This window comes from Cervus canadensis, chromosome 18 (assembly GCF_019320065.1).
Source record: "Cervus canadensis isolate Bull #8, Minnesota chromosome 18, ASM1932006v1, whole genome shotgun sequence".
NCBI classification, from domain to species: domain Eukaryota; kingdom Metazoa; phylum Chordata; class Mammalia; order Artiodactyla; family Cervidae; genus Cervus; species Cervus canadensis.
In genome coordinates, this window is record NC_057403.1 from 62,657,045 (window position 1) to 62,669,896 (window position 12,852).

The 12,852-nt window shown below is 51.7% G+C and overlaps 1 protein-coding gene across 1 annotated transcript in view; it reads left to right on the forward strand.

Moving 5' to 3' along the window:
* The window catches only part of FA2H (fatty acid 2-hydroxylase), a 55,506-nt gene extending 45,320 nt beyond the window's left edge, over positions 1 to 10,186 (forward strand). The window contains exons 5-7 of the mRNA XM_043437056.1: positions 5,693 to 5,865; positions 7,149 to 7,401; positions 8,771 to 10,186. Coding sequence (XP_043292991.1) covers positions 5,693 to 5,865; positions 7,149 to 7,401; positions 8,771 to 8,850 — 506 coding nt within the window. The 3' untranslated portion in view covers positions 8,851 to 10,186. The remainder of the gene's footprint in view (positions 1 to 5,692; positions 5,866 to 7,148; positions 7,402 to 8,770) is intronic.
* Positions 10,187 to 12,852: the final 2,666 nt, after the last annotated feature.

A 12,852-nucleotide genomic window follows, 5' to 3' on the forward strand; every position in this document is an offset into this window, starting at 1 on the left:
ACTCTGGTGCGAGGCCGAGTGGGTGATTTGATGGTGCTGCAGAGAGCTAAAATGTGCTGTCTAATAAAGATCCAGTGTAGGGGTTAGTGGGCCTGTGACCAGGATGCCAGCGATGGTGGCGAGAGAGCCGTACACGCCTCCCTCACCCCTGGCTCGCCAGGCAAGGCCCAGGCCCAGGCAGGGAAAACGGCCAGGAAGTGAGGCGTGCGGAGGCTCAGCAGGGTCCCGGTGCAGCTCCGGGATGAGAGATGCGCTGCAGGAAATGCAGGAACTCAGGGTGCCAAGGAGCAGTGGAAGCTGCGCGGAGGCAGCAGTTCAAGGCTGAAAGTCGCAGGTGCACGTGTGTGAAAATGCTTTGGGAAGCAGAGAGGGTCTTCACCTCCCCGCTGGCCCCCAGACAGTTCCTGGAGGTGCGTTAGAGTGGGTGCCAAGTGGCATCCTAGGCAGGGATTGTGGTGGGAGCCTCAGCAAAGGTTGAGATGGCAGTCTGTGGCCAGGGAATGCTTTTGTATGTCCAGTCCTTTCCCTGCTGAGAAGTGAGTTATGCCGCAAGGAAGGGCTCTTGCACTTTAGGAGGGAAACTCCTTCTCCCCCAACTAGGGACCCTCCAGAGCCCTGCAAGGAGAATTGAGAAAATGCAGCCCAGGGAGGACTGTGGCTGGACATATTTTGACAGATGATATTTAAAGCTCATAGCAGCGACCTGTAACATGTGAAAAGTGTTATTTACTATCACGTGTCCATATACAGCATATTATTCCTACATATAAGGGAAGCGAGAGTGAAGGCGCTCAGTCTGGCTGACTCTCTGCGACCCCCTGGACGGTGGCCCGCCAGGGTCCTCCGAGATACACACTATCACACAGCCATGTTTTATGTTCCCTCAGTTCTAGCAACAGCCCTTCACAGCTGGTAGGATATTTTACTGTTGAGAAAACACGTGGATAGTACAGGGTGGAGACCAGAACCCTCCACTTCAGCAGGGCATCCCGAGGACCCTAGCGGTGGCCAGCCATCCCTCAGAGGGGGGCCTGGTCAGCCAGAGCCGCCCAGCCAAGGCAAGTGTCAGGCCCGGGTGTGGACACCACGGGCCCTGCTGATGAGAGACATCAGAGCAGCTTAATACCCAACTTGAGAGAGATGGGTCCTTGGGGGGTTGAATCTTGGCCACGTTACGTGTCAGTTTCCAGGTGAGGCATGAAGAATCCTTCCTTAGTTTAGAGACTCACTTGGAATCCTTTGTCATAATGGCCCGGAATCTGGTGCAGAGAGCTAGAAAGTCACCTCTCCTCCCCACCACCTTCCTGGGCTCTCCTTCTGCAGTGACTCCCTGTGGCCATTCACCCTGGGCACAGCCCTTCAGAAGTGCTTCCTTAAACAGAACCAGAGGCTGCCTTTGGAACAGCACAGGTCAAATCTTATCCATGTCCAGCCCTCCAGAGAGGCGTGGGTCGGCCCGTGAGTCTCCCACGAGTGTCTGAGCACCTGCTGTGTTAAGGGCACAGGAGATAGCAGACAGAACACCCACTCTGCCCATGACATGCTCATAACCTGGTGGGGGCACACGAGTGAGACAGAGCCACAGTTCAGCATGATGAAAGGATGATGTGAAAGGCCTGGCTCAGACCCTGCCCAGGTCAGGGCAAAGGGCATCTGCAGCGGTTTCTTACCGGGGGAAGGGAGGGAGGGGATTCCAGTGAAGGAAAGATGTGTGGGGAGGGGAGGGGAGCGTGGGGCCCCCAGGGGTCCCACATGGTTCAGCGGGCCCCAGACGGGGTGGCGGGGAGATGAGGCAGGGATGTGCCTGGCAGGGCTGGGTCTCAGGGGACCCTGAGTGCCAGGCTGGGGGGCTGGACTTCACTTGAGGAGAACGAGGCCCCAGAAGAGGGTTTTAGCAGCACGCAGGGGCAGAGAGTTGGAGCAGGAAGCTGCTGTGGGTGCTGATTAGGTCATGGGGGAGTGAGAGTGGTGAACTCACCCAGGAGACTTTTAACTGAGATGAGATACACACAGAATTAACCATTTTGCAGTGAACGATTCAGTCCGCCACTCTGTCTAGTTCCAAAATGTTTTCCTCACCCCAGAAGGAACCCCATCCCTCTGAGCAGCTGCTCCCCATTCCCCCTTCTCCAGCCCTGACAACCACCGACCTGCTTCTGTGTACACTTGCCTTTTCAGGACGCGCCATATAAATGGACTGCTACATAGGTGGTCTTTTGTGTCTGGCTTTTTTTTTTTTTTAATAACTTTATCTATCAAAAGATATTAAGGAGGGGGAGCTGACAGAGCTTGGTGACCTGGGTTGGACACGGGAGAGAGGAATAAGTCAAGACTTTGGTAATGTGTGGAAGTCATTAACCTCCCCCTGAGGTGCGGTTGGGTGGGAAGGAAGAAGAGGATGATTAGCTTCATTTGGAAGCTGCTGATGTTGGAGGTGGGGCTGTGCACAGCTGCATGGAGATGCCCAGTAGCAAGTGCCTATCCAGGGCTGGGCTGGAGACACAGATCTGGGGGTTGTCAACAGGTGGGTGTGGCTGACGTCCTAGATCAAACGGAGGGCATTTGAGAGGGGAGGGTCAAGGTTTTGACCCTGGAGACAGAGGCAGTTTCCACAGTGGAGCCTGACAGAGGGCCTCTAGAGAAGTGGCGAGGGCATTCCCTGCAGGCCCAGTGATTGGGACTCTGCAGGCTCACTGCCGAAGGCCCAGGTTCAATCCCTAGTTGAGGAACTAAAAATCCCACAAGCCCCATGGCAGGCAAAAAAAGAAAGAAAGAAAAGGAAGAGGGGAAAAAGGTGAGAGGAGGAGAAGAGCCAAGTATTCCAATGGCAAGGAGTGGAGCTCTGTGTTCAGGTCGTTTTGGTCCCAGGTGCTCTGAGAGTCTGAAAAGCTGTGGATCTGCCCCAGAAAGATGCACACAGGTGCACTGTTTGGGATACCATGGCAACAGGTTCACTCTGAAATCCAACCAAGGACTCTCTGGGCGTTCCTAAACCTCAGGTTGGGAACTTATGTGGTTACAGATTCAAAAATAGAGTGGTCACCGGTGTCATATGCCACAGCCAATTTTAGAGATGAATTGAAAAAATTACTTTGATCTGCCAAGAAATACATCACGAATGGCTTTCACAGTTCTTTGAAGAAGACGGACTTTAGGGGCTTCAGCGAATGGAAAGAGGTGAAGTAGACTTAAGTCTAACTGACCTTTTCAGGGGTTTGGCTGTGAAGGGACTGCGTCTATGATGAGAAAGCCTTAAATATGAGCACAAGAACAGAAGTTGAAGATGGGGTGAAGGGGGTGGAGGGGGGCAGACTGAGGGTGAGCTGGCCAGTGATGTAAGTTGTCTGTACTTCCACACCCTCAGTGTCAAGGGCAGTGCCAGCGCTTCCTTCGTCAAGTTGGAGTGAGACGAACGTGAAGTGTAAAGCACTTGAGTGGCGCCGGGCGTGTAGGGGCTGGTGAATGCACATATCCTGCTGCTTCTGCTTTTGTTATTGCCTTCACCACCATCCAGTGCCCAGGCACCTGAGTGCACGCTTCTTCTCTGAGGAGCACGAAGTTACAGGGTTGAAGCACAATCAAGGGTGGTTGAAGGTGGACGGTTATGAAGCAGCCATTCTCCCCCTTCCACTCTTCTACCCCAAGGAGTCTTTTTCCTGTGAAGTAGGAAGCTGGATGGAAGGGAAAGGGGGTGTCTGAGGGCAGTGAGGAGGGACCTTTCATGCAGACATGAAAGGATCTCCAGGCAGTGTTTGAGGCCTAGCTGAGGTTGAAGGCACCAGACTCATGGCTACACATGGCTCCTCCTCCATCTTCAGCCGCTTGGGTGTGGGGTGGAGAGACAGGCTTTTCTGCTCATCCAAGCTTGGGAGGTCATGGGGGCAGCTGAGGTCAAAAGAGAATGGTTAGCTTTAGAAAACAGTTTGGTGGTGCCCCCAAAGTTAAACATAGTTGCAATAAGGTCCCAGAAATTCTACTCCCAGGCCTATACCCAAGACAACTAAAAACACACCTATTTATTTCAGCATTATTCAGAATAGCCAGAAAAAAACAGGAACAACCCAGCTGTCTATCAGCTGGTGAGTGGATAAACAATTATGGTGCATCCATATTAACCGGGAATGAAGTTCTAACATGCTACAAAATGGATGAACCTTAAAAATATTGTAAACAAAAGAAGCCAGTCACAAAAGACCACATGTTGTATGATTCCATTGGTATGACATGTCCAGAATCAGAAAATACAATAGACAGAAAGTAAATTAGAGGTTTCCTGGCTCTGGGAAATGACAAAGGTTGGAATGACTACTAATGGGTAAAGGGTTTCTTTCTGGGGTGATGAAAAGGCTCTAAAATTATGGTGATGGTTGTACAACTGTAGATATACCAAATATCACTGAACTGAACACTTTAAATGGGTGAATTGTAAGATATGTGAGTTATATTTCAGTAAAGCTGCCACTTTTTTAAAGAGAGAGAAAGTGTAACCAAAGCAGTGGCTAGTGGAGAAAAGAAGTAAAACTTAGAGGGTGAGGGTAGACCTGAAGAAAACAGAGAGAGCTGAAGCCCCTGTGAAGTTAGAGAATCAGTGAAGTGGAGGAAAGGAACGAGGGCTGGGAGGACTGCAGGCCAGAGCTGGGCGCGGGGGCCTCGCACTTGACGACAATGACGTCACTCCAGTCTTCTGGTCTCCAGGCTAATGGTCTTCTGTTTTTTCACATCTCCCTCCCTCATATGCTGTGGTTTCAGATGTTCTCAATGAACCTCTCTCTCCTCGGGTTTTCCTGAGCCTCTTGGCCCCCGGTCCCTCGCTGTTAACATCTTCCAACAACAGCCCCCAGATCTGCTGGCTTCATCAGGATCACCCCTCCCTCTCCTCCAGGCCACTGAGGCAAGGTCACTCTTTCCTGGTGTCGGTCCCTTTGGGCTGCTATAACAAAATAGCACAGACTAGGTGGCTTGTAAACAACAGAAATTGATTGCTTATGATTCTAGAGGCTGGAAGTCTGAGATCAGGGTGCCAGCATAGTCAGGCGAGAGCCCTCTTCTAGGTCAAAGACTCCTTGTGTACTCATATGTCAAAAAGGGGAGGATTCTCTCGAGCCTCTTTTATGAGGGAGTTAGTCTTACTCACCTGATGAGCTAAGCACCTCTCATCACCTTGGAGGTCAGGTTTCAGCATATGAATTTGAGAGAACACACTCAGACCGTAGCACCAGCAGAGGTCCACCACTGGCCATAGCTGTTCCTCTTATGGTCCCTTTAAGGAAGATCTCAGGTCAAATCTTACCATGATACCAAAATCAGACAAAAATACCACAAGAAAGAAAACTCCAGACCAGTATCACTCATGGATCCAGATGCAACAGTCGTCAACAGAATACCAGAAGACTGAATCCTAGAACATATTAAAGCATTATGCACCATGACGGAATGGGATTTATTCCTGGAATGCAAGGGTGGTTCAATGCCTGCAATCAATGTGATCCACCACATTAGTCGTCCTCCGAGAGGACTCCTCCTAAATAAGCCCACACACGTCCTCACCGTCTCCTTCCTGCCTTGACTCTCGGGCCCCGGTGGTGGGGTTGGGCCCCGCAGCTGCGGAGCCGAGGGCAGCAGCCCCCAGGGTGACGGGGCTGGGCCTCTGGAGCCTCCAGCCCCTGACCTCCGTCTGTGGCGCCCAATGCAGAGTACTCAGTGGCCATGCCCGAGTCTGCGTTCCCGGGCCTCTTCCTGCTGGGGCTGTTCGTCTGGAGCCTCCTGGAGTACCTCATCCATCGCTTCCTGTTCCACATGAAGCCGCCCAGCGACAGCGCTTACCTCATCATGCTGCACTTCGCCATGCACGGCCAGCACCACAAGGTGAGCCATGCTGCTGACGCCCGCCCTCAGGAGCGCCCGTCTCGCCGCGGGGTGGGCTGAGGGCGAGGAGAAGTCAAGCGCGTGTGACTGGGTCCAAGCCTGAACCAGCTGTGGACAGAGCGGGCATGCGTGTCCAGCGCTCATCCTCACAACAGCTCATTCATTTGCTCGTTCAGCAAACGCTCACTGAGCGCCCACCATGGGCCATGTGCTGTTCTGGGCACCATCCATCAAAACAGGCAAGAATCACTGACCTTGTGGAGCTTCCCTCTGAAGCGGGTGCTGCCATTCTCCCCGTTCCACAGGGTGGCAGACTGAGGCTTGGGGAAATAAAGGAACTAAGGCACTCACCCAAGGTCACCCTAGGATGCCGTCCCCTGTGGACGCCACAGTCTATGCTGTCGGTCATCCACCCACCCTGGGGCTCCTTCGGGGCAACACACGAGGGTCCCGGCAGTCGGCACTGGAGGCCAGGTCCGCCCAGAGGATGGCCCTGCCCCGCGCTGTTCTCGTCCTGCCGCAGGGTTCCCACCCTCCCCTTTGCCCTCCTTCCACTTTCACCAGGAGCCGGTTCCAGCCCAGAGCCACGCGGGTCCTGTTGCTCCGGGCAGAGGGGCGGGGGCCCATGTGCGTGTAGTACCCTGTTTCAGTCGCCTAGTTCTTCTCTCTCCTCTCTCAGTCCAGAGAGGGTCTCGGAATGCTCGCGCAGTCTCTAAACTTTACCTCTGCCAGGCCCTTGGCTTGTGAAGCCTCAGGACCAAAGGCTAGGCTCTTTCGTGGTCTGGTTCAATGTGACAGCACCTCCTTGGGGCAAAGAAGGCCACCTGGGGGGCACCTTCCTGTTAACAGCTCCAGGATCACCCTGTGTGCCTTCGTCACCCTCAGGCCTCGGGATAGGTGCCCTGCATGGTACTCGGGGTGGGGGCGGGGGCTCCTGTCCACACCTAGCAAGTTCCAGAGCCAAAGTGGCCTCTTGAATGCAGAGCATCTGAAGCAAGATACTCTGACCTGTGAGCATCTTGCCCACGCCACCCCCACCCCCATGTTCCTGGAGCTTTCCAGCTCCCGTCCTGGCTTACTGGGGCCGGACAGGCTCTCCAGGCCTTCAGCCTTGGTGGCCTGCCCTCCCCAAGGCGCCGACAGGGCCTGCGCCCCGCCCTGGCCCATCTGGGCGACTCCAGCCCCTCTCCCGAAGGAGCGTCTCCGGCCAGTGTGCCGTGTGTGACCGCAGGCAGGCCCCGGGGCCCCGGGCCGTGTCCTGACGTGTGAGCCTCTGTCCGCAGGCGCCCTTCGACACCTCCCGCCTGGTCTTCCCGCCCGTGCCGGCCTCCCTGATGATAGCCTTCTTCTACCTGCTGTTACGGCTCATCCTGTCCGCGGCCGTGGCGGGCACCGTGTTTGCGGGGAGCCTCCTGGGCTACGTCATCTACGACCTGACCCACTACTACCTGCACTTCGGCTCCCCTCACAAGGGCTCCTACCTGTACCAGCTGAAGGCCCACCACGTCAAGCACCACTTTGCACACCATCAGTCGGGTGAGGACCCACCGCGCCGCCCCCTCCCTCAGCTGCTCGTTTCCCATTTGACAGCCCCCACTGAGCTTCCAGCCGGGGCCAGCCTTGGTTCCGGGGGTTCACAGTCAGAAAGGCAAGCCAGGGACGCCCATCCTAGGCCCTGGAGCAGGGGGCTATACAGAGACAGAAAAACCAGGAAACCAATAAATAGCAAAGATCATTCCAGAGCAGTGGTAAGTGCCAGCAAGAAAAGAAAGCAAGGCGATGGTCAGGAAACCGTGTCAGTGGCAGGGGGTCCCACACTCGCTAATAAAATGCAGGCTGAGTTATAGATGGGATTTTACATTTTCTAGGAGCCACATTAACAAGTAAAACTAAACCAATGAAGTTAATATAAATAATGTACTTTGTCAGGCCAAATATAACCAAAATATTATCATTTCAGCATGTGATCAAACACTATTGGGAATGCCCTGGGGGTCCAGTGGTCAGGACTCAGCAGTCTCACTGCTGTGGGCCAAGGTTCAGTCCCTGGCTGGCGAACTGGGATCCCACAAGCCGTGCAGCGTGGCTAAAAAGATTTTTAATGAGAGATTTTACATTCTTTCCTTCTGTTAAGTCTTTGATATCTGGTGTGTATCTTGCACTTACAAGCTCATCTCCATTCAAGGGCTAAATCTCCATTGGAAATACTTCATTCATGTTTAGAATTTATAAAATCAACAGTCAAAAAAGTAGATTCACATACATGAATTGCTCCAAATGTGCCTATAGGTTTTCCAATAACTAAACCAAGTTTAGGTTTTTACACTGGAATGTAAGTTAATTATTAATAAAATTAAATAAAATTAGTAATTCAGTTCCACTGTAGCCCGGGGCCACATTTCCAATGCTCAGGAGTCACATGGGTTAGTGGCTACCCTGCTGGACGGCAGAATGCTAGCTGAAGTGGTCTAGGAAGGAGTCACTACACAGACACCATTAGAGCTGAGGCCTAAATTAGGAGAAGCCAGCGTCTGACGTCTCGAGAAAGAGCATCCCAGGAGCAACAGGTCCGAAGCCTTGAAGCAGGAATGAACTTGGCATCTTCAGAGAGAAGGAGGCCGACTGGACTGCGGGGGGGAGAGAGGAAGAGGCAGGCAGCGCCAGGCTCTCCCAGGAAGGCAGGCCAGATAAGAGCCTTGGGGTTATTCCCACAGCATCCCTGGGAGCCTAGGCGCACTGGTACCCTGCTCCTGACCTCTGCCAGGATGGCCCCAGGAGTTGGGAAGGTCGTCGGGGGTGATGTTGAAACTTGCCCACGTGCTCGCCCTGCCTGGGCTCCCTCTGAGCAAACAGATCCCACTCCTTCAAGAGCGCCTCACCTTCTCCTGTTTGTCTCCTGCCCTAGGGTTCGGCATCAGCAGTAAACTCTGGGATCACTTTTTCCACACCCTCACTCCGGAAGAGCCCCACCCGAAGACGCAGTGACTTCGCCCCGCCCCGCCCTCAGCCCTGCCTTGGCCGCTACCCCAGTCCACCCTGCCCAGATCCTGCAAGGAAGGTTTGCTTGGCCAGACAGCGCAGGCTTTGTCCAGCTCTCGGGCTTGGTGGAGGGTCCTGGGGAGACCCTGACCAAGGATGACCCTGAGCCTGCCCTCCTGACCCGGCGCAGGAAGGCCCCGTCTGCTGGGTGGCCTAAGAGCCCTCGGGGACCAGCTCTTCCCTGGAGCACCCCAGCCTCTCTGCCAGCATCTGCTCAGAGCCCCACCCCCAGGACTGCTCCAGGAGCCGGCTGGCGGGGCCGTTCCTGAGGGGAGTGACGGCAACTGACCCCTGGGCCCAGGCCTGTGTCTTAGCACCTTGGGCTCCCTAGGAGCTGCCCCCGCCGCCCTGGAGCTGCTGCATGCACAGCGAAGAGGGGGTCTGCGGGGCCCACCTTCCCTTCCTGGAGAGGGTGTAGCAGTTCTGGACTGGAGAACACGGAGATGGATGAAGCGCTTTCAGAAGAAGAGAAAGCGTGAAGCCTCTCGCGGCCCACAGCCAATCCTGGGGCGATGCCTCTGTCCCTGCCAATGACCAACGCCAGCTGTACCACCAGGTGCCTTGGGCAGAGACACCTCCAGCGTCCACACACTGGCCCTCACCTGTCTCTGCAGGTGGTCTCAAGGCTGGAGGGAGCCGGCAGCCCTCTCTTTAGGAACCGGCTCTCCCATCTCTCCTGGCCTCCAGAATCACAAAGCTTTTCCCCAAAGGAGGTTAAACACCTCTCCGTGCGTGGGAACCCTCTCCCATCCCCAGGCGTTCTCAGCCTCCCCTTGGCATAGGTGGGCCCCTGCCCGCATCACTCAGGACCCTTCCAGCCGGTGCCTCCTCGAGCCGAGAAGGAGCCTTGACACGGTGCCTTATCTCCCAGAAACCCCGCCTCAGCCCGGCAGGTGTGTTCCCACCCTTTCCTCCTGGTAACCAAAACCCTCGATGCCCATAAGAGGGTCTTATTTATAAACTATATAAATACCCTTAGTTGGGCCCTGGACCAAGTAGCTGCTCAGATTGCCCTTTCTAATCCTACATGTCAAGCTTATGTAAAAAAAAAAAAAAAAATTTTTTTTTGGTCTTAGTTTTGTTCCTTCTTACCCACAAACCATTACTACTTGAAACTCAATGTGTGTAAAGGTTAAAGGGAAGCAGTTGGACCGATCCTGTGATTTGTATTGTTTACCGCGGAGTTATTTAAAGATTTTGGAATAAATATACAAACTACCATTGTGAAATAAAGGTGTAAATAAATTGTATATTTTGAAAAATAAAAACATTGGAAAAGAAACCACCAAAGATGAGATGCTACTTATTGATGGCAACCCACAGACTTGGTCAAGGCCAAGGAGGCGCAGAAGGGTGGGAGGGGGGTGGCCAAGTCCCGCAGGACGGAGTATTGACTTGATCACTGACCAATTTGTGTAGATTTCCTGGGGTATAGTGATGATAAAAAGCAGAACAACCCTTATCTTACTGGGTTTCGTTACTGTTTTCCAAGTCCTCATCACTCAGGGTCTAATTCGGTAGTCTGGCAGAGGTGGGCTCTGGATTTGCCTGCCCAAGCATGCAGAGGCAAAAATGAAAGCAGAGACAAGCTGATGCTGGCAAGACTCTGGCCCATGGAGGGACACCCGCTCCCAGCCTGAAGGTTAGGGCCACCTGACTGAGCCATTCATCCCTCAAGCTGCTGGACCCGGCCAGTCCAAGCAGCAGAAATCCAACCTCCATTCCCTAGAACGTGCTGGGAATCCAACCACTGGGCACCATTCCCCAGGGAAAGGAGAAAACCAACTAGTTGTAAATACGGGAGTTCACTGGAGGCAGGTCTAAGATGAGCATGTTTGAGCAAAAAGTTAATTGGAGAAAAAAAACAAAAGCCTTCTTTAAAGAGATTGAAACAGAACTAGGAAGAAATACCAAAATAAATGTGAGTTTGTAGCATGGTAATAAGATTTGGGGAGGGGGAAAGCCAATCTGTTAATGAAAAGGGCCACTCAGTGAATATTAGACAGAGTCTCCCAGAGCTTCCTGCTGTGCCTGCTACCAACTTTCCAGGGGGGCAGGAACTTCCACAAGGCCTTGGGAAGAAAGAGAATGAGCCCCACCCTACAGAGGAGACTAATATAGCAAGTGCCCTTAACCTCAAGTCAGTTGGCACTCATAGTGTGGTCCACTACTCAGTGATCATCTGCTAGAGTTAAAAATTTTATCTTCAAGTGCAAGAGACCTAAGGAGGGGTCAAAAATTTGATGCTAAAGCCAGCAGGGGACATTATCAAGATGCCAACATGTCTAGCGTGATGGAAAAGCCTGAAACTTGGAGCATGTGATTTTTTTTCTCTGCCTTTGAACTTTGTATTATTTCTAATTGTGCCCAGCACAAAGCCCATCTCATAACAGGCCCCAGTAAGTGTTAGTCTCATCTCTGTCGCTTCCCTGGTGGCTTAGGCAGTAAAGAATCCGCCTGCAAGGCAGAAGACCCCGGTTTGATCCCTGGGTTGGGAAGATCTCCTGGAGAAAGGCATGGCTATCCACTCCAGTATTCTTGCCTGGAGAATTCCAGGGGCAGAGGAGCCTGGTAGGCTGTAGTCCATGGGTTTGCAAAGTCAGACAGGACTGAGCGATTCACTTATTTTGTCTCTGTCAGATCTCAGGCAGGGTACATTGATCGGGCTTTGGTTTTCCACCTGTCCCCTGGCCTCTGCTGCCCCCTGACGACAGCTTGAGGCTCTGCGCCCTTGTGACTGGGAATCGGTGATTGTAAATTTTCATCTCTTTTCCACCTTACCTGTTCTTGTAACATTATTTTATCTCATCTACTACTTTTGAGGTAAAGCTGGAACTATATATATGGACTTTCCAGTTCTAACTTTATATAAAGATATGATGGCTGCAAAAAAATTGATAGAGATTTCTTTACAGAGAAGTAATAACAGCATAATGAATAACTTACCAATTAAGGATGCTATGGGATGAATGTGAAATTTGGAAAATGCCAAGACTCTCATCTGCTCTCCATCTGAGACACCTTATCATCTTATATCCAGGGGAAAGGAGTGATGAGAAAAAGAAGAAAAAATATCGTTTTGATGAAAACATAAAGGTGGGAGCCTGTCTTCATTAAGGTTCCCTAAAAAGCAAATCTTAAAACAAGAATATAGATGCAAGTGGTTTATTTAGGGGGCAATTGAAAAAATAAGGAGTTACAGACGTGGAAGGATTAGAACGTGGGGGAGAATTACAAGTGGTGAAGGCTGGCATCCTTGCCTTATTCCTGATCTTGGAGGAAAAGCATTCAGTTTTGCTGCATTGAGTATTATGTTAGCTGAGAGTATACTACACGGCCTTAGTTATACTGAGATAATTTCCTCCTATTCCTAATTTGTTACAGTTTTTATCATTAAAGAGTGTTGAATTTTGTGAAATGCTTTTTCTGCACCTGTTGAGACGATCATGTGTTTTTATCCTTTATTCTGTTAATGTGGTGTGTGACATTAACTGATTTTCATGTTACCATTCTTGCATCCCAGAAATAAACCCCACTTGCTCATGGTGTATGATCCTTTTAATGTGTTGTTGGATTTGTTAGCATTTTGTTGTACATTGTTGTATCTATATTCGTCAGGGATACTGGCCTGTAATTGTCTTAAGTCTTTGTCTGGTTTTGGTATCACGGTAATGCTAAGTTTATAAAGTGCATTTCAGAGTGTTCTTTCTTCTTCAGTATTTTGCTAGAGTTTAAGTAGGATTGACGTTAATTCATTTTTAAATGTTTGGTCGAATTCACGAGTGAAGCCATTTGGCCCTGGGCTTTTCTTTGTTGGGAGGTTTTTAATTACTGATTCAGTCTCCATTTATTAATTATGGTGGTGGTGGTTTAGTTGCTAAGTTGTGCCCGACTCTTGCGACCCCATGGACTGTAGCCCACCAGACTCCTCTGTCCTTGGGATTCTCC